This window comes from Hetaerina americana, unplaced genomic scaffold (assembly GCF_022747635.1).
Source record: "Hetaerina americana unplaced genomic scaffold, ioHetAmer1.1.p SCAF_73, whole genome shotgun sequence".
NCBI classification, from domain to species: domain Eukaryota; kingdom Metazoa; phylum Arthropoda; class Insecta; order Odonata; family Calopterygidae; genus Hetaerina; species Hetaerina americana.
Window position 1 is genome coordinate 139,406 of NW_027287350.1, and position 22,864 is coordinate 162,269.

A 22,864-nucleotide genomic window follows, 5' to 3' on the forward strand; every position below is an offset into this window, starting at 1 on the left:
CGATGTCAATTAAGTTAATATTACTCTAGATCATCCACATCAATACCCCACCAGCAGGCACCAAAAGGATGTGTGGCATGGGGTCATTACCTGGTTCATCCACTGGGAGTCCTGCGTTGGCTCATATGAATGATAGTACGGATCGGCCTCTGGAGTGTAGAATTCTCCTGCCCCATAAGGTGCACTACCATGATGAGAGGAGAACCTGACATGAGAATCAAAGGCGTTTCAGTATAGGGACTGGATTTTTTATATAGGCCAGTAAAATTAAATATGAATACTATGTTGTAGAGTGCACACGAAACTTCCAACGAACATTTTTCAACATTACAACTATCATGAAAACAAGAAGGACAGCACCCTAAAAAAACTTTCATCTTTCATGTCACTTCTTCACTCAAAAGAACAATTTCTCTTCTTTTTTGTCTTCTCATAACATCTGGCTGCATCTACGTACGTATATTTTGGTAATACTGGATAAGGAATAGTTTCATAAAATGGAGGAGAGGCAAAAAATTTCTACATTTTACATAACTAAACAATAATATGAATTACCTTAGTGATTGACTATCTACAGATTTCAACGACATAAAATTGTTTTCGTAGCTCTCTAGCAGCTAAGTTGTCCAAACTTAATTTCCTCTGCTTGGTATGTTAATAAATAGTAGTAATGATTGACAGGCAGGTTGTTTATGGCCTAAAATAGCCACTGTTTTTATAATACATGGTTAGAATTTTGGCATCTGCTTTTCTAGGAGTACTATGAAATACTAGATGAGAATTCAGTTTTTTTCTAGGCTTAAATTTACCTATGTAACCATTACCAAAGTTTTATACTGTGTCATAAACATATGCTTTCAGAGGCAGATCCACCACATTTTAAGATTATGTATTAAAATATTATGCAAAAGGAAATAGATAACACAAGGAAAAGCTAGGGTCTAAGATGAAGGTAAATAATGTGAGTGAGTTCCAGGGAGAGAGGAAAGAATTGCCTCAGTTAAATATTACAGAATTTCTTGTCATATCTGAATGTTAGCATGCATCTACTTCTCACTTAAGGAAACTCAAAAGTCTTCTTCTGCATCAATATGTTGCTCTAATAAATCTTTGATTGGACATCAAACAAACGTAAGTGCCCAAATTCCAGTGCCGACTGAAAGGCTGACAATGCCATGACAGTTTCCTGTAAGTGCCACTGCATTAAGCAGAAGGCATTTCTTATTTGATTAACGGGATGTATTATCCCACAACATACAAAGACATCACAATATTTACAAAATTAAAATTGAGTTGCCTAGTTCAAACATCACACTAATCTTGTACATTAACTATATTACTAAATCATTAAAATCTTTGCTTCATACACCAGACATTTATCTGGCAGACCAAAGTCACCGGAGCAGCATTTTGGATACATTATTTTTAGATAATTTGTTTTTAAGTAGATATTCAACCTTTCCCTGAAGTTTTTCTAGACTTTTTTTAGCCTTCAGACATACATTCTTCAGTTACTTTTTACTGAATTGAACTTTAATTGAATGTTTTAAATCAATGTTACCCAGCCTCATGCTGCATTTCAGAATTAAATTTTTTAACTGCATATAGAGGTCACAAGAAGTACCCTTCATGATAAAGGAAAGGAGAAGAATGTCAGCAGATTTCCTGAGGAGGCACAATATGAGGATGTGCAGGGAATTTTGATTTATTGGGTTGTTCTAGATTGTGATTGAGCGGAGAAAGTTAGGTAACCAAGGTGGAAAGAAACAAGAAGTTGGATGGAATAAGGGGACAAAGTATACAGAACTGAAGGAGAGTTTGATGTCAGGTTGTGTTTTGTTAGAGAAGGCAAATGTTTGGTATGTGCCCATCCAAAAATTACCTTGCCAGTACTGTGGTTTTCACATAGCATCTTCAAAGAGGATTGGACTTATTGTGATTTTATGTGCAAAAAGGTACAGTTGTTCATTAGTAAGGGATATTTTATACAGACAAGATCTGAAATTGATTTAAGGATGATGTTGACGGTAGAAATGAATCAAATTTAAATAAGTCACTTCTCTAGAAAGTATGATTTCCTTGATTGTTGCCAGTACATGTGGTCCTTCCTTAAATACTAATAGCTATTTGTTAGCACCAGTGCCATAAGAGACTGTTTTAAAGTTCCAGGTTTCATTGTGGAAAATTTACATTTTCAAGGCAAAACTGATTGATACTGAAGTACCAGCTCCCATCAACTTTCTCATTTGGGAGAAAAAAACAATGATGCAAAAATTCTGCTATATCAGGCATATATCTTTTTTTAGGGATATACAGGTATGTATCCTGTATATCCCTAAAAAATGTACTGAGAGAACAATAATTTTAAAAACTACTTGTCAAAGGTTTCATTGTGGTATATTAATTTTAACAAAAAAATGTTTTGATGAAATCAGTTCTATGCATTAAGGAAAATTATTCCATGGGATTCATAACTATCGTAAACACAGAAATAATACATGCTTGAGTTTGATACTTTGAGCCAGGATAATGGCATCAAAATGGGTTTCAAAACAAACGAAGAGTAAATAATTTCAAATTTTTTCTGTTTTTTTTAATGAGTTATTTGCTTTATATTTAAAAGCATTTTGTCTTGTTGTATATTGCTCTAAAAGAGTTGTCTGTTCTTAATGTTTCCATTGTGTTGAGATTGACAAATGTTTCACAATCTATTTATTCTACGCAGATTTTGTTATAAAATTGAACTTATTTTTTGGGTAAATATTTCCAGCCAGTGGAAGACATGGGGAACTTTTGATGATAGTTTCATCAGGATTGCAATTTATTTCAAGAGGAAGGTAAAAAATCTCTAGGTTTGAAACCACTGTAAATATGGGGACATAGAATAGTGCTGTATCCCTGCTTGTCATTAAAAAAAACTAAAAGCGAGGGAAGACAACCACGTGAGTACACTTTAGTGTTCAGCCCCAGTGATGAGACGAGCACAGACCTATGAGTTCTTACCCTTGGTAGCCAGTTTCAGTAACTATTAGGGAGCTGCATTTATAAGTAATAAAGAATTCAAGTAAAATATGGGTTTTCCAGGGTTCTACATGTACAAATTGCAGCAAACATGAAAGGTTTCATACGGGAATGAATATAACAATTACTGTACAAAATTACTAATATTTGTTAAATTTTGGCCAAAAATATGACCTCTATTGTTTAATCAATTAATCTATGAGTGATAAATGAACACGGAGAACTTCTACAGATGCTTGTTGCAAGATTGAAAATATTCAAATTTAAGGAAGAAAATGTCACTTTTCAATTCTGTTTTTAAAATTTTCAAAGGAGTGGGAAACGGTGACTCGGGAAACTTTGAAAAAATATTAGAATAATATCCTAACTGGATATGAATTGAGACACGGTGTTCACAGATTCAAGAACCTAGATAGAAGTACAGACGTTATTAATTTTATTTCACCATACGTGGATGCACATGCCGCACAACTCCAACGTTTGGTGTCTTTGGAATTTGGATTTGGCAACTCGGAAAAAGACCATATTCAAAGTTGGCTGCAGCCTCAAGATCCTGGGTTCGAATTTCCCACCCACACAAGAAGTGGAGGGAAACATCCCTGGGCAATGCAGATGTGACAGGCACCAAAACAAGTTTGAGGGATAAGATGAAGGAGAGTCAGGAAGCTTTGAGAGTCACATTACCAATCTCAACTGTTTAGACTATGTTGGACTATATGGTGCAGGTTCCTCGCAAAATTATGATTTTTAGAACATTGAAGTAGTTGAGATGGATTTAATTGGATGCACTGACTACACAAATATTTTAATACTAATAACAACCCGACACAAATTTGAGAAGGGTATGACACTGGATGCATTCAAGTACATTATCAATATTAAAATAACAAAGGATGTATCTTTCACATATTACAAGTGGCTTATGATGATGATAATCCTCTTAAAAAGAAATTGCTCTGCTGAGGACATATGGGTTATCACCCAGCATAGAAACTAAGTCACCCACCAAGTTAAGCCTACCACAAAACGCCTGATATTTCTTACATTTTATCAGTACATGACTTATGTGAGAAAGATTGGGAGTGATGTAAGGAAAAACATGAATGCATAAAAAAATTAGAAGTCCTAACAAATTATTTTACCTAGTAATCACAATTTTTAACAAGGTATATTGTTGTTGACTTTAGGATTGAAAGTGAGTTTTCTTAACAAGGCCAGGTATTCTACTGTTTTCTTTTGGCAATTTGTGATGCTTTTTGTCTACTGCCAATCATGCTCAAAATAGGCAAAACTTTGCTACTTTTCCCTAAACTTCTGCTGTGGCTTTCATTACGTCCTAAGCAGCCGGCAGTCCAATGTCTCAAAAGCCAGACTTCATGAGAAAGCACACAACTCCAATGAGGTAGCGTACTGATGTTTATTTGGGGCAGCCTTCCTTCTTTTCCATCATAAAGACAAGGAGGATCTTAGGAATTTTAATTATTTTGGCAGTGCAGCACAATTAAGAGAAGCCAGAAAGAGCAGATTATGTTTTCTGAATATCCACACATCCTTGAACAATCATAAGCAAAAAAAATTAGGAGCGACCGGTACTCAAATTTGGAAACATGGGAAATAGCATGAAGAAACCCAAAAAATGTCATGCAGTACCTTAATGATTCTGATGTTAACTTTCCTTATGTTCAAGATTAATCATATGCACTATAATACCAAGAAATCTACCAAAATTTTGCATAGGGTGATGAGCAACTTCAAAGGGAGCGCAACAGAGCAACTAAGCAAAAGTCATACAAAACACTTTTAAGACTGAATTAAGAGCACATTACAAATATGGAACCCATATGAAGGTCTTATTGCAAAACTAGAGAAGGTACAGTGAATGACTACCAGTCAGAGAGTGTGAGAGCAATGTTAAATATACTGGGTAGGGAATCTTCAACAATAAGGAGAAAAAGATGCAGACTGCAGAACGCTCCCTAGGTTAAGTTAGAAATGACAATAAATACACGGCAAAATGCTGGGAACAACGAACAAATATGAAAACAATTTGCATTTCTCAACAAAACGATCATTAACAGGAAGTCTACCTGTTTGAGCCCTTCCCAAAAAATGTATATATATTTTTTTTAATTTGTAAAACGTTTATATGATAATTGCATGCACAAGATGTCTTGTGCATAGATGTAATGCATGTAACCACCTATCAAACTGCCAACTTGTAACTTTTCCTAAATAAATAAATACGCAAATTACAGTGTCAATTTAAAATTGCTCCTGAGGTAAAGGTAGTAAGAGAGTCACTCAGACAGGTCCTGTAAATCAACTAGAAGGCAGTATTCTATACGTTGGACTTGAAAAAATTTATCACAGAATTGGATGATTACACTTATAGCCACCATCAAATTCCCACAAATATACCACTCCTCGCCTCCATACTTTTAGTCTAAACAGGATAATTAATGTAAGGTCTGTTCAAAAAGTATCGTGAATTTTGAAGGGTTACATATATTTGATATTTGATTTTTTTGTGGCGTTATGTTGGTACTTATGTCTCTCACTTATGCCCAAAAGTTACGCCACCTTGAATGTTCAGTTGATTGTTGACAGGTTTTGCTTGGACGTGTTTTGGCATGTCTTTGATTTTTGACTGTTCCTACAAAAGGATCAAAGAATCTGTACCAAATTTTGTGAGCAAAACAAAGTTAAGCGCACGGATGCATTCCGAATGTTGACTGTCGCATTTGGAGAAGCTACCTTGGACCAAAGCACCGTTGATCGGTGGTAAAAATGCTCTCAGTACACACTTTTGTGTTGTACGTGACTTTTTCTTGTTCCTGAAACTGAAGAGGCCCATGAAAGGGTGACGATATATAATGATTGACAAGATAAAGACTGCATCGAAGGAGGAGCTGAACAAGATCACAAAAAATATTTTGAAGTGCTTTGAGGATTGGAATTAAGGTTGGCACAAGTTTATAATATCCAATGGGGATTGCTTTGAAGGGGATAAAATAGATATTCATGAATAAATAAACAATTTTAGAAAAAACACCAAAGTCATGATACTTTTTGAACAGACCTTGTATTTTGGGAGGGAACTGAAAAATATTGGGTAGGAACAAAAATAACATTCACTTACGTAGTGATGGGAGGGATGAGATTATGAGGGGGTGGAATGTCAAATGGTGGCAGGCCAGGTGGAGGCACCGACATGTCTGGGAAAGGTTTCCGACTATACTCCCGCCTGTCCGCAGTCATCACCTGCAATTTAACAAAAAGAAATATAGTAACTACCAAGAAATTCCAAATGAAAGCAAAGTATAAGAATTTATACTATTAATGATGACCCAAATCTAAACAAATCAAGTAAACTATCATTAAAGTGCATAGCAGGGGATTTTATGCCCCCAGGCTTTGATGAATACATATTCACTTATGTATAACTATCTTTTTAATATACAAAAACATGAGTTAATGGAAATATATATATATAAACCAAATGAGAGCCCTTAAGCCACCTTTACAGACTCATATTTCAGCAAATACAAAAGATAATTCTCTCTTTCTCAAAGTAAAGAGATTTACATCTACACCATATTAGTTAACTAGTGGTGCCTTGCAGGGTGAAAGCAAAATTATTAGAAACAGAAAATAGGAAAAGAAGTAATGGGTTTGGTTCATTGGGTGATTCAATAACAGAATTCCCCAACCTTTCCAAGTTCGTCCAAAATTTTTCTTAACTTCAAAAACCGCCACAACAAACATGAAAATACTACTGTTTTTTCCAGGTTCACTTTGCAGTCTTAAAAAAACAATGGTAGCAACAGTTAAGCTTTATTTATCAGATGAAATTCAGGGTTTCATAGTTTTACGTAAGACAGACAAAGGTATTCTGAATATTTTTGAAAGGAAAAACAAACAGTTAGATCTGGAATTTTTCCGAAATTAAGACTGCTTCTAAAAAGAATTTTAAGTTACATTCAGATTAATCTTTAAAAAATATTCACACCAAGTCTTGCAAACAAAAATGTAGATTTTTATGAAGATAAATCATACTAAATACTTCTAACATATTCATCATACCTAGTGCAAATACATCTATGAACTATGCATATTCATTCTCCCTAAAGAATTATTATTTTTGCAAATTTTCATTGCTAACAATAGAAAGGTTATACAAAATTCATTAAAATGTAATTTTGTTATATCACAAGAAAAAATCTTTATTTTTCACAAAATTATCTTTCTTCTCTCACGTATTTGCCAGTAGTAGCAATTTTGCTTACTTTTCCTGAATTTTTTTGCAAAAAATGAATAGCATGAAATTAAAAAATACTCAAATATAAGAACTTTTATCCTTAAGGAGTGATATGAACCTCCTATTTTATGTTCGGGCAAGGGCAAAGATGACGAAGCATACGCATGATATGAATGACACTTGATCAAAATCTGTTACTTTTATGTACACTCATTTTTTCTTGCACTACACCACTAGGTTGGAATCTCCATGCACTGCATAAGTGGAAATTCTGAAACAATATACCACATGATTTCCCTTAGACTTCATAAATTGTAGTATGAAAGTAATCTTAAGGTCTTAATTTGAAATTTTAGAATGCTTTGATGAAGGTTGTCTTGAAATGAAAATTGATGATGTACCTATGTGAAGACCATGCATTTTCTGTAATGAATGAAACCTCAATAATGGGTCTTCTAAAGAAGCCATAAGTTTCCAAAAAATATATGAGGCATACTCTAACAGGAAATGTTCTTTGGTCATAAAAAATATATTCGTTATAAAATTGAGTTTTACTTTTCTATGCATAGAAGTTTGCTGATGCTCATAAACAGGAAAGAAATTCGGCACATATTTAACAGATTTCCTCGGATGAAGGCATTCATAGACACTGGAACCCTTTGCAACCTGCCATTATAAATTAGCACCATTGCCCATAGATTTTTCCTTTTACGTTGCAGAATGTTATTTTGCTACACAAAGGGTTTGCAGTTTGGCCAAATTTGAGAGGCGATGAGGGGTATTCATGTGAATCCTAGGCAGTTAATATACGTAGTGAAAATTTTGAAGTGTACTGCAAGATGCAGTCACCGACACAGCAATTAGAATATTCATAGCTACACACATTATATTCATTGCTAAATAAATATTTACATTGTAAATTATAAGACTCATTTACATGCAAGGGATCCCTCAATCACAATTCCAACCAGGAATTATAATTTTTTTGGCTAAAAGTAAAATACCAAGAACAAAAGTAAATTTATCACCTAGCTTGTTGAATTTCAACTGAGAGCCATGGGCTATTACGAAGGTCCACTTTGGGTTCTCTGTGGGTGAAATGATGTAATCAAATACACACAAACCTCAATGACATTTTCCTTAGCAGTGGCTGCTGGCTTGTCAAGACTACGACGTGATGCAAGAGAAGTCCCTCCGATTACGTCAATGGAACCAGCAAGTTTGCGCCCTGGAGGAGGTCCTGCTTTCTTAGGCCCCATACTTCCAGAATACTTGGAGTTGTCATTTACGATAGCGACAGGAATGTTGCCCTGCAAAGATTAGAAGTCAATGTCGATAGGAAAATGTAACAACTAGATACCCTAAAATGTGACTTCGTTCAAAAAAACACAATGGTTTCTATGTAAATTGATTCAAAAACCTTTTATTTTTTGATCTTCCACACTGTAAACCATTTCCGGTACACCTCCTGGATTAGCTTTATTAAAACAACTAATGGCACTTGTTAAATGGAAGTCTATAATAATTATAAATAATTATTATAATTGGAGAACTTATTTTAGTAGGAGGGTAAGGTAATTAAAAAAAAGGTTTCATTTATTGATAAAAATGAATGATAGCACACCATTGCTTATCAAACCTGAAATATATGGAAGGTCAGGGAATCTAAAACAGTAGAGCACTGAAAATCAGGGTAATTAAAGGGATTGTAATTATTCATTGTTGATAGTATATGATATAATTTCCACACTATTATGGTCTTATTTTAAATGTTAAACTCAGCTGCATTGTCGCATTTGCCTTTATCTTGTCGCCCAACTGCTGGGAAGACTGGGCTTTTGTTTCAGAGTCAAAGCCATACACCTATGACTAAACTCCACTGGTGACCTTTTTTCAGAAAACCTGGGTTATCATTTGCTGCTTGGAGCAAGACCCCTGCAACTACAGCATGAAATTCTTGATGCTGACAAGATAAAAGCGAATGCGATGAGGCAGCCTTAGACCATTCCGAAAAAGGACTTTGCCGATTGTTTAGGAAAGTGGAAGAGATGCTGGGATAATTGTGCGAGGTCCCAAGAGGAGTTATACGCAGGGGAATAACGCCTCATTGTTCTAGGCGGACTATTTTTCCCAAAATATTGCATGAGTGGACCTGGAAAGACCTCTTATATAAATATTATCCCATTCACGATAGGTTTTCAATGCACACAAACTTTACATTAATCAATATCTTATCCTTAACTAAAAAGACAAAATGACAGCCAACACTAAAGTAAGTTCTCCTTCAATTTCTCAAAAATTTATCTCCATTTTATCAAACATGCCAATCCTTTTCCTATCCTTACTTTTCTTAACACTCCGTCTGTCACTGTGTTCAAATTCAATCAACAGTCAAAATGCTGTGCACCCATCTTCCCTGCCTCCTTTGGATTTCTCCCAACAATCCCCTCTCCTACTCTACATTGCTTAGCACTTCCTTGTTTTCCTTTCTGCCCATTTTAATTTTTCATTATTCCCCACAGCTACTTCTCAAAAGCTTCCAAATAAGAGTTATTATGGAATGCGACCGACAGCAGAGTTATTTGTGGCAGAAGGGTGGAGAAAAACCCTGCATCAGTTTTAATCTATTATTAAAGAAAGGCACAAAGGGGTCCACAAGATAATGCTTCATTGAACATAAGGCTTATTCACCACAAGTGCTCTGCACATAGCATCACAAGAATGGATCAGGATATCACTGAAAAATCCAGCCACCACTGGGATTCAAACCCAGGCCCTTGAGGTGGGAAGCCAGTAAATTACCCACCACATCCCTTATCCTTTCAGAAGCCTCCAATCTACGCCTACCATCCTGCTTCAATGATCATGTGTCCACGCAGTACAAAACCACACTGCATATGAAAGTTTACACAAATCTATTCTTAACTTCCTTACTAAATGTCATTGCCCTCAATTATATTCTAAAGAAATTTTCTTTAACAACCCAAATTCTTATTTTGGTGTCCCTACTCCTTTGACCATTTTGTTAGAAAACCAAGATAGGTTAACTCTTCCATCTGCTCAAGTTTTTGCCCTCCAATTTTACATGTCACATCACCTTCCTCTTTTTCAAAAACCTCAACCTTTGTCTTGTTTACATTGATTCTCATCCCATACCACACATTTTCTAATGTGCTCGGCAACGATTGCAACCCCATAACTACCAGGCCAGTTTAAAATTGATCATTAACAAAACATATTTCCTGAATTCCCAATCTACTCCTGCCTCTGGCGCTTTTTATGCCCCCCTTACCATTACCTCTACATTTACATGGAAGAGGACTGGTGGCAATGGGCAGCCCTGTCTTACTCCCTTGCCTAGCACTGCCCATCCTGACTCTTCAGCACATTAAATGCACTCAACTATTATGACTCTCATTACACATTAACACAGCAGCCTGAGGAATGTACAGGCTACAGGGAACAGAGATGTGGGACAGGAGTAAATGGAAGAAGAGGCACCTTTTGCTGGGATTAAGTAATAGGACATCTGACAATCAGCACTCTACCGCAATACAAAGATCAATTTTTCATTTTAACTCAAATTTTCTTTTTCTGTTTTGACATGCCCCTAGAAGTCACAATGCAATTTGGGTAACTCAGCTACATGAAATAGTACAGTAAATTGAATACACTATTGTAATGCTAATAATAAACCTAAAAATGCACATTTAATCACTCACAAAGAATTCAAATAAAGTGTTTGGTGGAATCCCAAGGATTGGAAAACATGAAAAGGTCAGACAGAGACGATTCACACAAATTCTTATTATTATAACATAATGGTTGGAATGGTGCTCACTCTCAAACTTAAAGACTACAATAAGAAAAGAAGAGAACTATGGAGAGCTCATACCGAGGTTGACCCAAGGAATTCGCTTACTTTTCCGGGCCCCCCAATTTGGCCAAGACCCACACCAGACTCGTGGATTCTCATTCTTTTCTGTCGCTCACAATAAGCTCGCCATGTTTCCTCATTAAAACCATAGTTGAAATAATCTGGAAAGGTCATTAAAATATCAAAGATGGGGTAACAATCATAGATTGGCTAATAGCCAAAAATGAAACCTCATGGGTTAAAAAGAAATTTTAACTTATTTAAGAAAGTTTAATTTTAACCTGTTATATCAGCGCCTGGTTTTCTCCATGGTTTATCCTCTAATGAATCCAAGTTAAAATCATGAGCCTGGACTCCATTGATGGTTCCTACTGCTTCAAATTCTTCTATTGAGAATTTCCCAGGTTGTTGCAAGGACAAAGAATTGTACTGAAAGAGGAAAAGAGTGATATTGAAAAATAACGACAAAAATATCAAAATCAAGATTGTGTCGCGAACAGTTGAATCCCAATTTTACTTTTTCCATTAAACACTTAACTAAATCATACTTAACAAGGTTGTTTCTTGTGGGGTCAAATGAAGCTTAATTCATGTAATAGATTTCATTACCTCATTAGCATTTCTCAATTTTGTAAATTACATGTAAGGTACAAAGTGCTGACACCTAAACAGATAGTTTTTTCAAAATAATGTATATATAAAAATACACTCAAACAGGGTAACCACTTATTACCAATTCCAAACTTTTCCAAGGTGTATATGTTTGAAATTAAACTTTTCCAAAGTGTTTAGTGTCATGAATGACCGGGTTTCCCACAGGGTCAGGTTGCAGCAGACCCACTGCAACCTGACCCGGTGGGAAACCGGAGAGAACTTCTTGAATACCATACGCCGGGAAAACCTGAGATCCTTTGACACTGTTTCTAATAAAATAACCTTATGAAATCTACACATTATTATGGCAGTCTGCCTAAGGTGGTTTTAAGACTAACTAAAACTACAATTACCTGGCCTAACCAGAAAAAAACTTGACAACTTGCACTTAACTTAATCCTTCCTATAATTCCACATACTTCCTGCCTCCCTTCATTCTGCCTCTCATGTTCATTCTTTTCCTCCCTCTACCTTGCTCACCATCTATCTTCAAAATTCCATCTTCAAATAAAATACTTTGTATTCACCTTTCCTGTCTCCTTTTAATATTCCTCAATGACCCTCTCTCCACCCCTGCCATCCCAAGTACTTCTATGATTTATTTACTCTCCATTTTGCTTTTACTATCTTATGCATTTTAATTGCACCATCTTTTCCACAGCTTTATCCCAAAAATCTCCAATCTTTACTTATTCTCTTTCCTCAATGACCGAAGTATTCGGAAATATTTCTCTACCATCCTTATCAAATGCTCCTTTCATCAACTCCCTTATCTTTTAAAGACATGTTTGCCTAAAGTAATTTTTCTTCTAATGTCTTCACTACTTTGATCACCATGGTCCATAACACTTCCAAGATAGTATACAAGGCATCTCCCAGAAGTATCCAACTTGTGTTCATAACTTCGCACCAGGACGTTTGAGCGACCTCTGTAGGGTGCAAGCGTAACCAGTGACTCCTCACAAACTCAAGAGTTATTAACCTACACAGTAATGCAACAGTTACTGACCAAGTTGTAAATTAGTGAGGCGTCTAATTGACAGTCCCTTTTTTGCATTCGTTGGATATTGTTATCACTGAAAATGAAAGAAGAAATGGGACCAATGCATTTGTTACAAGTTTTGATGAAAACTAGAAAAGAGTTGTAGGGAAACTATTGAAATGATATAGAAGGCCTTTGAGGTTGAGGGTATGGGCTAAACACAGATAAAAGAGTGTTACAGATGGTTTAAAAATGGCCGCATGTCTGTTGACAGTGACAGGCATTCTGGCTGACTGTTGAGCACAACACAAAAGTCCTTGGTAACACCAAAAAATATTAAGCGATTGCAACTTTTGATTGTCGTTTCACTTTGTACGAACTAGTAAGTAGTCTTGGAATTCTGAAAACTTGTGTTTCAAGAATTCTAACTGTGATTTGGGAATGACTTGTGGGCGAGTGGCAACTGACTTGATCAAAAATATGTGCCAAGGCATTCATCGAACCATGTACCACAGTTTTTGTGTAAAACACAGATAATCTAAAACTTTTTATGCAGCGATTTTTCTTTTCCTAACTTTTCCAGGCTTTCCATGTCAACACTAACTTCCCACACTCTTCAAGGTTTTCCCAAATTAACTAAAAGCAGCCTTAATATATCCAATACATACAATATCAACATTCACAATGTAGGACAGTTGCACTACAGTGGAACCTTGCTTAATGAGCACCTCGGTTAGCAAATAATTTGCATTATGAGCAAAAACATTGTTCTCAAGAATAACTCGCTTAGCAAGCGATGTTTCGCATAACAAGTGACAAGGAGAGGGGGGTTCCCGGAGTGATTGCACCGGCTGTTTACGTTTGTGTTTAACAAGTTCCACTAGCAACGTAGTGATTGAATATATGCCCAAACTTGTGTTCAGGCATGTGAAAAGGTAGCAAGAAGACAGTCAAAAAAGAATAACATGAACCGAAGAAATGAAAGGTGAAATCATCCAAAAGAGAGAACGAGGTGTCAGGGTAGCTGATCTATCACATATCTTGAAACATTTAACCTATTATCCACATCTCAACATGGATTTAGGAAAACAAGGTCCACTACAACTGCAACATATCACATGGTGAATCAAATACTTTCAGGATTAGATAATAGAACTGAAACTTTAGGATTATTTTTTGATTTCAGCAAAGCTTTTAACTTCATCAATCATCAGTTACTCCTATATAAACTGAAATGCTATGGTATAAGAGGCACGCCCTACAAATGGATTGAATCTTATCTAAGTGAACGGCATCAGTATGTTGAGCTCTCAAGAAATGGCTCCAAATTTGTTTCTCCTGGTAGAGAAGTAACACTGGGTGTTCCCCAGGGTTCTGTACTTGGTCCTATTTTATTTTTAATCTTTATCAATGATCTCCCAGACAAGCTTAAGTTCATTAAGGGGATAGACCCGATACTGTATGCTGATGATACAAATATCATTGTGTCGGCCTCCTCAGTAGACAGTTTGACAGAAAGAGCAGCTGGAGTAGCTCCGATTTTCAATGAATGTTGTCTTCATAACTTTCTAAAACCCTATATCAATAAGTCCAGCCTGATTTATTTTACTGATAAAAAAAAGTTTCATCTGCAATCTCAGTAGATGTAGAAGGTGTGAGCATTCCCCAAAATTCCAGTCCCCAATTCCTGGGAGTAATCCTGCATAGAAACATGTCTTGGGAAGAACACATTTTCAAATTACGTAGCAAGTTAAGCTCCCTATGCTTCCTTATTAGAAATATTAGATATTCTGTAAATTTAGAGGTCCTTCTATCCGTTTACTATGGTGAATTTTATTGTCGTGTTACTTTCAGTATCCCCTTCTGGGGTTCCTCTCCCCATGTGGGCATAATCTTCAAAATCCAAAAGAGGATTATGTGTATTATGAGCAATGCTCCTTGCGATGCACCATGTAACCCTCTCTTCAAAAGACTTGGTTTATTACCAGTACCTTGCATATATATATTTAATGTCATCTTACATGCAAAGGGTAATATTTCCCAGTACAAGTCCAACCACAATTACCATAGTCACTATACAAGGACCTGCACCAACCATTTGTCAGGACACACAATACTGCTCATGGGCCCAAAGCAATGGGCTTAAGGTTATTCAATAAACTTCCCCATGAAATCAAATATGAAACAAAAGTACCCGTTTTCAAGAAAAAGCTGTTAAACCTTTTAAAAAATAATATGTTCTATTCTGTAAATGAAAACCTGGAATTGCCGCTATGCATCAATTCCGGCTTAACCAATTAATATGTAATTATACTAGTGTATTGGTATGTATACGTATATATATACATATATATATATATATATATATATATATATATATATATATATATATATATAATATTATATTATATATATATATATATATATATATATATCAAATCTCCGGACAAATAAACATATTAATTTCACTCAAAACATACCATGGGTGGACATGAACAATTTGTACTATCCTCAAGAACCAGATAAAAAATCAAGGGGATGGATGCTTCAAAGGGAGTGACAAGATTATCTGAGTAACGAATACCTATTCTGAAAAACGCTGACAGGTTGCTTCTCATATGGATAATTGTGAAACAATTCCAAGGCGACGCTATTAACAAGAAAATGATGTGAGAGGGCAGAAGTGATTTTTGCTGACCTCATTAAAGAACTGCAGGATCATCAAGGGATGAAAAAAAGTATTTACGGAAGTCTTGGGCGATCCGAGAATTTTAAGAGAAGAAACGGCATTCACAATGTTGTGAGTTGTAGTGAAGCAGTGATAGCCAACTCAAAGGCAGCGAAGGACTTCAAGAAGCTCAATGCTTTTTTGTTCACTACAAATCAAATTTGCATTCACGGTGGTTTCATTCAATAAGAGAAGATAAGAAGAATGCACACCACAATCCTAAATAATGTATACATAATTTTCTCAGAATAACACTTACATAGAATTGATTTTTTTTGGCATGGAACACACAATCATTTTTTCCATGACTTTATATGGGAAAAAAGATTCAAAAAAGGATTGTTTCACAGAATGGATTATGCTCGTATTATGAGGTTCAACTCCATGTGGCATTGATTTACAAGAAAAGTTAACATATATTTCATCAAAATTCAGAAATATAGAAATAATTAAATGGTATATTACAAAAAATAAAAATCTCAAATGCTATATCTGCCTAAGTGCAAGACAATTTGCACCAATGAATCATTCGGACACTTGGACATTACCACAGCCTTTAATAATATTTTTGAGCCTAACTTACTCTTGAAATAATTTCTTTTGCATCTTAGAAACACCATGAACTACATTTCATCTATTTACTTACCTTTTCATAATAACATTGCAATAATTGTTTGAACCTAATCATTATCTACCAATTATTAAAAAAAACCAACACAAAAATTTCTGGTGCGTTACTTGTCCACTTACCTAGGACCAATTTGGTACAATTAACTTTCATTTTGAAACATTAAGTACTGTTTACATAAGCAAAAACAAGAGCAGATGGTGCGGTTTATGTATCTCGGAAGTGTTTCAGACCAAAATGGTCATAGTAGAAGGGAAGAAAGGAGTAGAACTGAACTAGGCAAAGAGGCTTTCACAAGAAGGAGGGAGTTGATTATAGAAAAGTTGTATCAGGATGTTTAGATAAGGATTCTCAAATCTTTGACATGAAACTTAGTTAAGTACAGCGTGGAAAAAGGTCTCTTAAGCAGCATGATAAACGTAGATTGGAGATTTTTGACATGAAGGCGTGGAGAAGGTGAAATGGATCAAAACGAAAACAAGTGAGGAAGACCTAGGTATGATGGGCAAGGAGAGGGGATAGTTGGGAGAAATCCCATGGAGGCAGGAAAAATGGATGAGGGATGTCAATTGATCGCCTGTGGGATGCTGAAGACTGACAGAGGGGAGAATGTTAGGCAAACAAGGAAGGGATAGGAATAGGATAGGGATGTTGGACGGGATGAAGGAAAAACACAGAGAAAAAGAGGGGCTTGCCGTAGAGTAGACTGTTGGGTTATGTTTTGCTAGGAGAAACAAAATATTCATGTTGAAGTTGCGTCCATCCAAAACCTACCTTAACTGGTTGAATACCAAAAATAAAAAATAACAAACTTGAAAAAATTTAGATAGTTAATATTTAAAAAAACTACATGTGGTTATTCGCCTGAATCATAATCAATTTAAATACACGAGTCATTCCTGATTCACCTTGCTTGCATAACTATGCATTTTTGCCGGTGCAGTTCAAATAAAAGAGTTGAATAAGGTTCCACCAACCTTGGCCTTATCGCCTCCAGCAGCTGATGGCAGAGGTCCACGTTTTAGGTTTAAAGTAGTGTACGTAGGACTAGTCTTTATGTCACCAATGACCACATGAACATCATCTTCACTGTCATCATCCTCATCTTCATTGTCGTTATCTGAAATTAGAGAACATAGGCAACTGCGAATAATTCAATTGTTCCCAGCTCAACTTTGTGGAAATTCATGTTTATTGAATGAAGAATGCAACGTATCATTCCACTGTCCTTTATTCACATACAACTAATTTCAACGCTCAAGCGTCATCATCAGGATGATGCCGCTTGAGCGTTTAAACTAGCTGTATGTGAATGAAGGACAGTGGAATGATACGTTGCATTATCCATTCAATAAACTGCTAATATGGATCAAACTTTTGACATCCTTTACTTGAATAATAAAAACAGCACACTTGGCTCAAAAATTTTTAATACTTTCAGGTAAGGAATTGAGTCCCAAACGACTTGGTTGAGTAACTCATTAGAATAATTAATAATATTGCTAATAGATAAAGCAAGAGGAATTTTGATATCTGGACATGCAATTTCCAGTTATACAAATGTTAAATGAATATTGATATCAATGCAGACAATAGCCATAACATCAGAGGTCATTAGCACCAAAAGGGGTACGTAAGTAATTTGGTAAAGGTAGGATGTTCAGGGAATGGATGAAGAGTGGATAGAAAACTGACATCACCCTATACTTAGGGGCCTAAATGTTTACGCTTCATCAAAAATATGACGTACTACAATCGAAGACGTCTCCACATAGTGCTCAAGTAACAATCGGGGTATCATAAAAATATCCTGCCACTACTGGAGTCGAGCCCGGGCCCACAGAATAGGAATTCAGTATACAAATGCCCGATATTCTCAAGAAAATAAGACTTTTCCACGCACAACTAATGTAGCCTATGCACTGAATTCTTTTCAATGAACAGCAGCTGAATAAATGAACAATCTTTTTGAGGTATCAGTCAGGATGAATGAAGTACAGGAATGTCACAAAGAAAAAGTATTCGCTGATATTGCTATACTTTCTACCTCATCAACTGAGGATGAATTTGATTTTGAAAAATATTTTAATCGGATAAACAGCGCACATCATAACTGAAAAGAAACAGATTTCTCTAAAACCAAAGAAAATAAAATGAATACAACTAAACAAATTTCTCAACTTTTATCACGTAGAAAAATTCATCAAAATTAACAGAGCATGAAACCGTTCCCTTCAATCCATTCAATGTTGCCGTATGATCCTACAATATTGAAACATGATTTGAGGGCACCCATATAGGAGAACATGACTGTGTCCATTCTTTGCCAAAGGAAAATTCTTCATATATTGATAGAACAGTAGAATGTGTACATTTTACATCCGAAAGGATTATTTTTTCAAAGTTATTTCGTAAACTGAGTATATTATGGGACCAAATTTCCCAATTTTGTAGGCATATTCCTAAAATTCCTCATTTCTAGAGATTTGTTAAGAAGAATTATGCTGTTTCGCCAATTTAACATTAGCTAAAAATCCTATATTTCGGCAATTCATCACTCTGACTAATACTTTCAAGAGTGAGATAATAAATAATAGAGGAGCCCGGTTTGAGTAATGTATCTACAGCCCCTGATAAAACTATCTCCACCGCGACCAATTACCTTGCTGAGTGGTCTGCTCTGCCTGCTCTTCTTCTGCGCTCAACTGCCCTTCCTCCCGGTCAACAGGGGCAGGATTCTTAAATACATAAAATAGTTAATTTTGAAAGATAATTTCCAGTCTAAATTGGCATTGAGAAGACTATAACATATACAAACCTCTTCTTCCCTCGAATCATTGACAATATCCTCACCCGGAGGAGGTTCCTGAACATTATCACTTTTTTCTTCCTCTTTACTACCATTTTCTATGGTTTCTTGGTTAGAATCTCCGTAAAGCCACTGATCTTCATTACCGGAATCATCCGCCATTGCTTATCAACCCCGCCAAGAGTTATTTACATTGATGAATAATCACCACATGGAAAAAGATAGTTAAGGGTGACATCCGCTCGATCAGCTGCGTCACAATGTACCACTGTTGTGAATATCGTACGCAATCAGAAATTGCAAGGCATTAAGGAATAATTTCACAGTTAAACCATCGCCATCTTTAATTTCATTCCCATGCATTACATACACTCGCACTACACCTTCCTCAATATGTATGAAAATTTTAACAAACAAATGTGTACAACCTACGAAGAAATTTGCAGACGCAAACAAATCGAAATAACAAAATTAATTAATTCATTATAAAGGCACAAAATAACCGAAACTGAGTAATAATATGTCGAATGAAACAAATGTATTTTAGTTGATTTCTTGTGGATGATAAATACGCGAACACTAGATGGGTAACAAAATCAGCAAACTAATTTATTTATTATTCACGGCGGAAATTTAGTACTCTGTGCCATTATCGCCTCGAGTGAATTTTAGTTCTTTTTTCACGAGTAATATTAATAGTTGTTGCCTCTGAAAATATTGAAAATTAAATCCGTTCATACTGTATATAAAATTCTCATATCAAAGCTTCCTACTGCTGTCCATAAACTGCCACATTAGAAAATTATTAATGATTATTATATTAATTTGAAATGAAATCGGAAAATATTTCAGCGAAATGCGACACTTTTTCAACTTAAAATATAAACTGTATAAAAATGTCTTACCGTTGATGTAATTCCTCAACTTCCGGTTGACCAACGAGCCTTAACACTTTTCCGTGACCCAGCATGCCACCGGCTTCCTCCTTCATGTGACATCAAGATGGGTAAGTGGATTGCTTGGATGTGATGTATCCAGTTTCATCCGATGATGTTTGCTTCCTTAACCTAGTGAACCTTTACGAATCGTTAAAAGAATAATTGTAGATGTTGAGTTTACTTCATAATTAAATGGTTCTAGTTACTGTTAGCATGTTAAGAAAACTTTAATGTGTGACTGACGAGTTCATGTACACGTGCAATATGTTATTAATAATTTTATGCGGTGTTTTAGTGTAATACTTGGCCTATGCTGTGGATGCTTAACGTGCAGTGTGGATTAAATGGTAACCAGTTGATGTAAAAGAAGCATTTCAGCTATTTTATCTTTCTCATAGGTATTTCAAGAGACCATTGGCATAAAAGGAGGGCCACAGGAGGGAAGAGGAAAGCCCTCCGAAAGAAGAGGAAGTTTGAGTTGGGAAGACCAGCGGCAAACACCAAGGTACTATTTTAATTTCTTCGCTAATCTTCTCTTTTGTGTTATGATGAAATTGCTTTAAAGCGAAACCTGAGAAAGATGAAGGTTCAATACCTCTAACGTTCTGACATGCTTCTATTGCGTGTACTAGCTTATTGTTTACGTGGATGCATTAAAATGGCCTGTTTCTTCGTTTCAGCTTGGCCCAAAACGTATTCACACAGTCAGGACTCGTGGTGGTAATAAGAAATACCGCGCATTGCGTATTGATCAAGGGAACTTCTCTTGGGGATCAGAATGTAAGTATGTTGTTTTATTACATTAATTATTTCGCTCAGTGAATTTTTTAGGAAAACTTCCATTTTGATTATTGTTAGGGTGCATAATTTTTTTTAATGTCATAATTGCCCCGTCGTCTACGGAAAATAGAAATAATGCACTTAATGATGAGTTAAACCTTACCTACTCTGATTAATTGTGAAGCCAATTTCTCTCTGATATTCGCTGATACTAATTGTTATTGATCGATGTTGTAAAGACATAGATACAGATGTTCTCTTATTGCAGGCTGCACGAGGAAAACTCGTATTATTGACGTAGTGTACAATGCATCAAACAATGAATTGGTACGTACGAAGACGCTCGTTAAGAACGCAATTGTTATAGTAGATGCAACTCCATTCCGGCAGTGGTACGAATCGCATTACATCTTGCCTCTCGGAAGGAAGAAGGGCGCTAAATTGGTGAGTATTGTCGTTGCTATAACTATAGGCACCGGCATTTAACTTAACTATTTGTGCTAATACAGAACTTTTGTTAAGATATCGAAGTTGTCAAGGGTGCAACTTCAAACTCGAATTTAGCCGTTGATATAAGTTGCTGTCAGGATTGTAAGCACATCGGTTATTCCTTAATAGGATGGCTAAGGTGTGGGCGCAAAGTTTTTGTTCCATAGTTAAGTTGCCCTTACGCACGCCCGGCCAGTTGTTCGAGATGGTTGAGTTCTTACCAAACATATAAATATATTCTTGTGCTTCCATTTTGACCAGACGTACACAGCATGATGCTAACTTTGTGTGTCATATGAGAATAATATGATTACGAATGGCCACTGATAGACATTTGGTGTTTTCACCCACAATTTTAGATGACGGATGCTGCTGAAGGTTACTTGTTCTTATTTTTCAGACCGAGGCTGAAGAAGCTGTTCTGAATAAGAAGCGTTCGAAAAAGATAGAAAAGAAGTACAAGACCAGACAGCGCCTTGCTAAGCTAGAACCAGCCCTTGAGGAACAGTTTCAAACTGCTAGGATTCTTGGTATGTTTTCCTCCTAAAATTGTGAATGATTATTTTACAGTGATGATTTTCTTACACGCGAGGTTATTAAATAGGTCTATTCGTTTTGAATCGACCTTTTAGCCAATGAAGTGCTTGTCATAGTTACTCTGAGTTTGTTAGTTGCATAGAGGAGTGAATGGAGGTGCTATCATTGTTGTTCACAAATATTGTTTTGTCTTTCAGCTTGTGTTTCGAGTCGCCCTGGTCAATGTGGTCGCGCTGATGGTTACATCTTGGAAGGGAAGGAGCTTGAGTTTTATATGAGAAAAATTAAGGCCAAGAAAGGAAAATGAGCTACTTTTGGTTGTACGTTGTATAAGTGATGGCGTGTTTATTAAACATTTAATCACTGATGTCAGTTTCTCTTTGCTTTTTTGCCTATTGTATCAAACATCAGGTACCAGTTAAATATATATGGTTTTGAGAGAGATTGTAGAGGTTAAGTGGATATTATTTATTTAGGGTTTTCAACAACCCTTCTGTTCATTTCATTACAGCCATAGTTTGATCATGGTATCGTGATACCATATCTTACTGTCAATAAATGCAGTGTTCATGAAATAAAATATTAAACATAAGAAAGCGCTCACAATTATTAAGTAAGCAACTAAGAAAGTTGTCATAGATTTGCAAATCCGGATTTTGCAGTTTTGATGGACTGAAGTTTACATAAGAGTTAGCCTTTCCTCCATCATCATTAGACTGGGGTCTTGAGATGTGAAGGGATAAGGTGGAACTAGAACTTGTGTAGAGGTCAGAACAAATCGAATTAACAGTGATGCACAAGGAAGTGAAGTGGCCCCACACTTAAACATTTACGTAAATATCCTGAAATCCACCATAATTGTGTGGCAGGGGGTGCAAGCACCAGGTGGGAAGGGATACAGGGGAAAGGATTTTTTTAAACTTCAAATCCGCAAATTTATGTATGTGCTGGAGGAAGACTTATTTACTATTTATTAGACCTCAAAGATTGGATAAGAGAGAGACTACAGTACTGATGGTTACAAATATTCTTCGTGGCAATCGAAGTCCTCGTAGAAACCTTAAAGATATTTGGGTTGCAAGTAAGGATTAGATAAAATACTATTTTGGCAGGGTATATTTGTAGGTGCATATGTATGCTGCTAGTAAATGTGTTTAAGTTAA

At 35.9% G+C, this 22,864-nt stretch overlaps 2 protein-coding genes across 5 annotated transcripts in view; one reads left to right on the forward strand and one right to left on the reverse strand.

The window, feature by feature from the left end:
* Positions 1–19,299, reverse strand: part of Fip1 (Factor interacting with poly(A) polymerase 1) — a 32,302-nt gene extending 13,003 nt beyond the window's left edge. The window contains exons 1-8 of one of the 4 annotated variants that reach the window (XM_071596029.1): positions 18,967–19,299; positions 18,811–18,886; positions 17,126–17,268; positions 11,438–11,585; positions 11,175–11,317; positions 8,404–8,589; positions 6,161–6,282; positions 91–184 (exon numbers count right to left, since the gene is read on the reverse strand). In XM_071596029.1, the coding sequence (XP_071452130.1) occupies positions 91–184; positions 6,161–6,282; positions 8,404–8,589; positions 11,175–11,317; positions 11,438–11,585; positions 17,126–17,268; positions 18,811–18,886; positions 18,967–19,119 (1,065 nt within the window). In that variant the 5' untranslated portion in view covers positions 19,120–19,299. Of the gene's footprint in view, positions 1–90; positions 206–6,160; positions 6,283–8,403; positions 8,590–11,174; positions 11,318–11,437; positions 11,586–17,125; positions 17,269–18,810; positions 18,887–18,966 lie in introns of all 4 variants that reach the window. The other 3 variants (XM_071596028.1, XM_071596031.1, XM_071596030.1) reach the window with 3 other exon arrangements.
* Positions 19,300–19,899: 600 nt separating this feature from the next.
* On the forward strand, positions 19,900–22,068 carry RpS8 (ribosomal protein S8). The gene is made up of 6 exons (XM_071596015.1): positions 19,900–19,963; positions 20,294–20,400; positions 20,576–20,675; positions 20,944–21,119; positions 21,565–21,694; positions 21,899–22,068. The coding sequence occupies exons 1-6, from the start codon at positions 19,960–19,962 to the stop codon at positions 22,006–22,008; spliced, it is 627 nt and encodes a 208-aa protein (XP_071452116.1). The 5' UTR covers positions 19,900–19,959; the 3' UTR covers positions 22,009–22,068.
* The last annotated feature ends 796 nt before the right edge of the window (positions 22,069–22,864 follow it).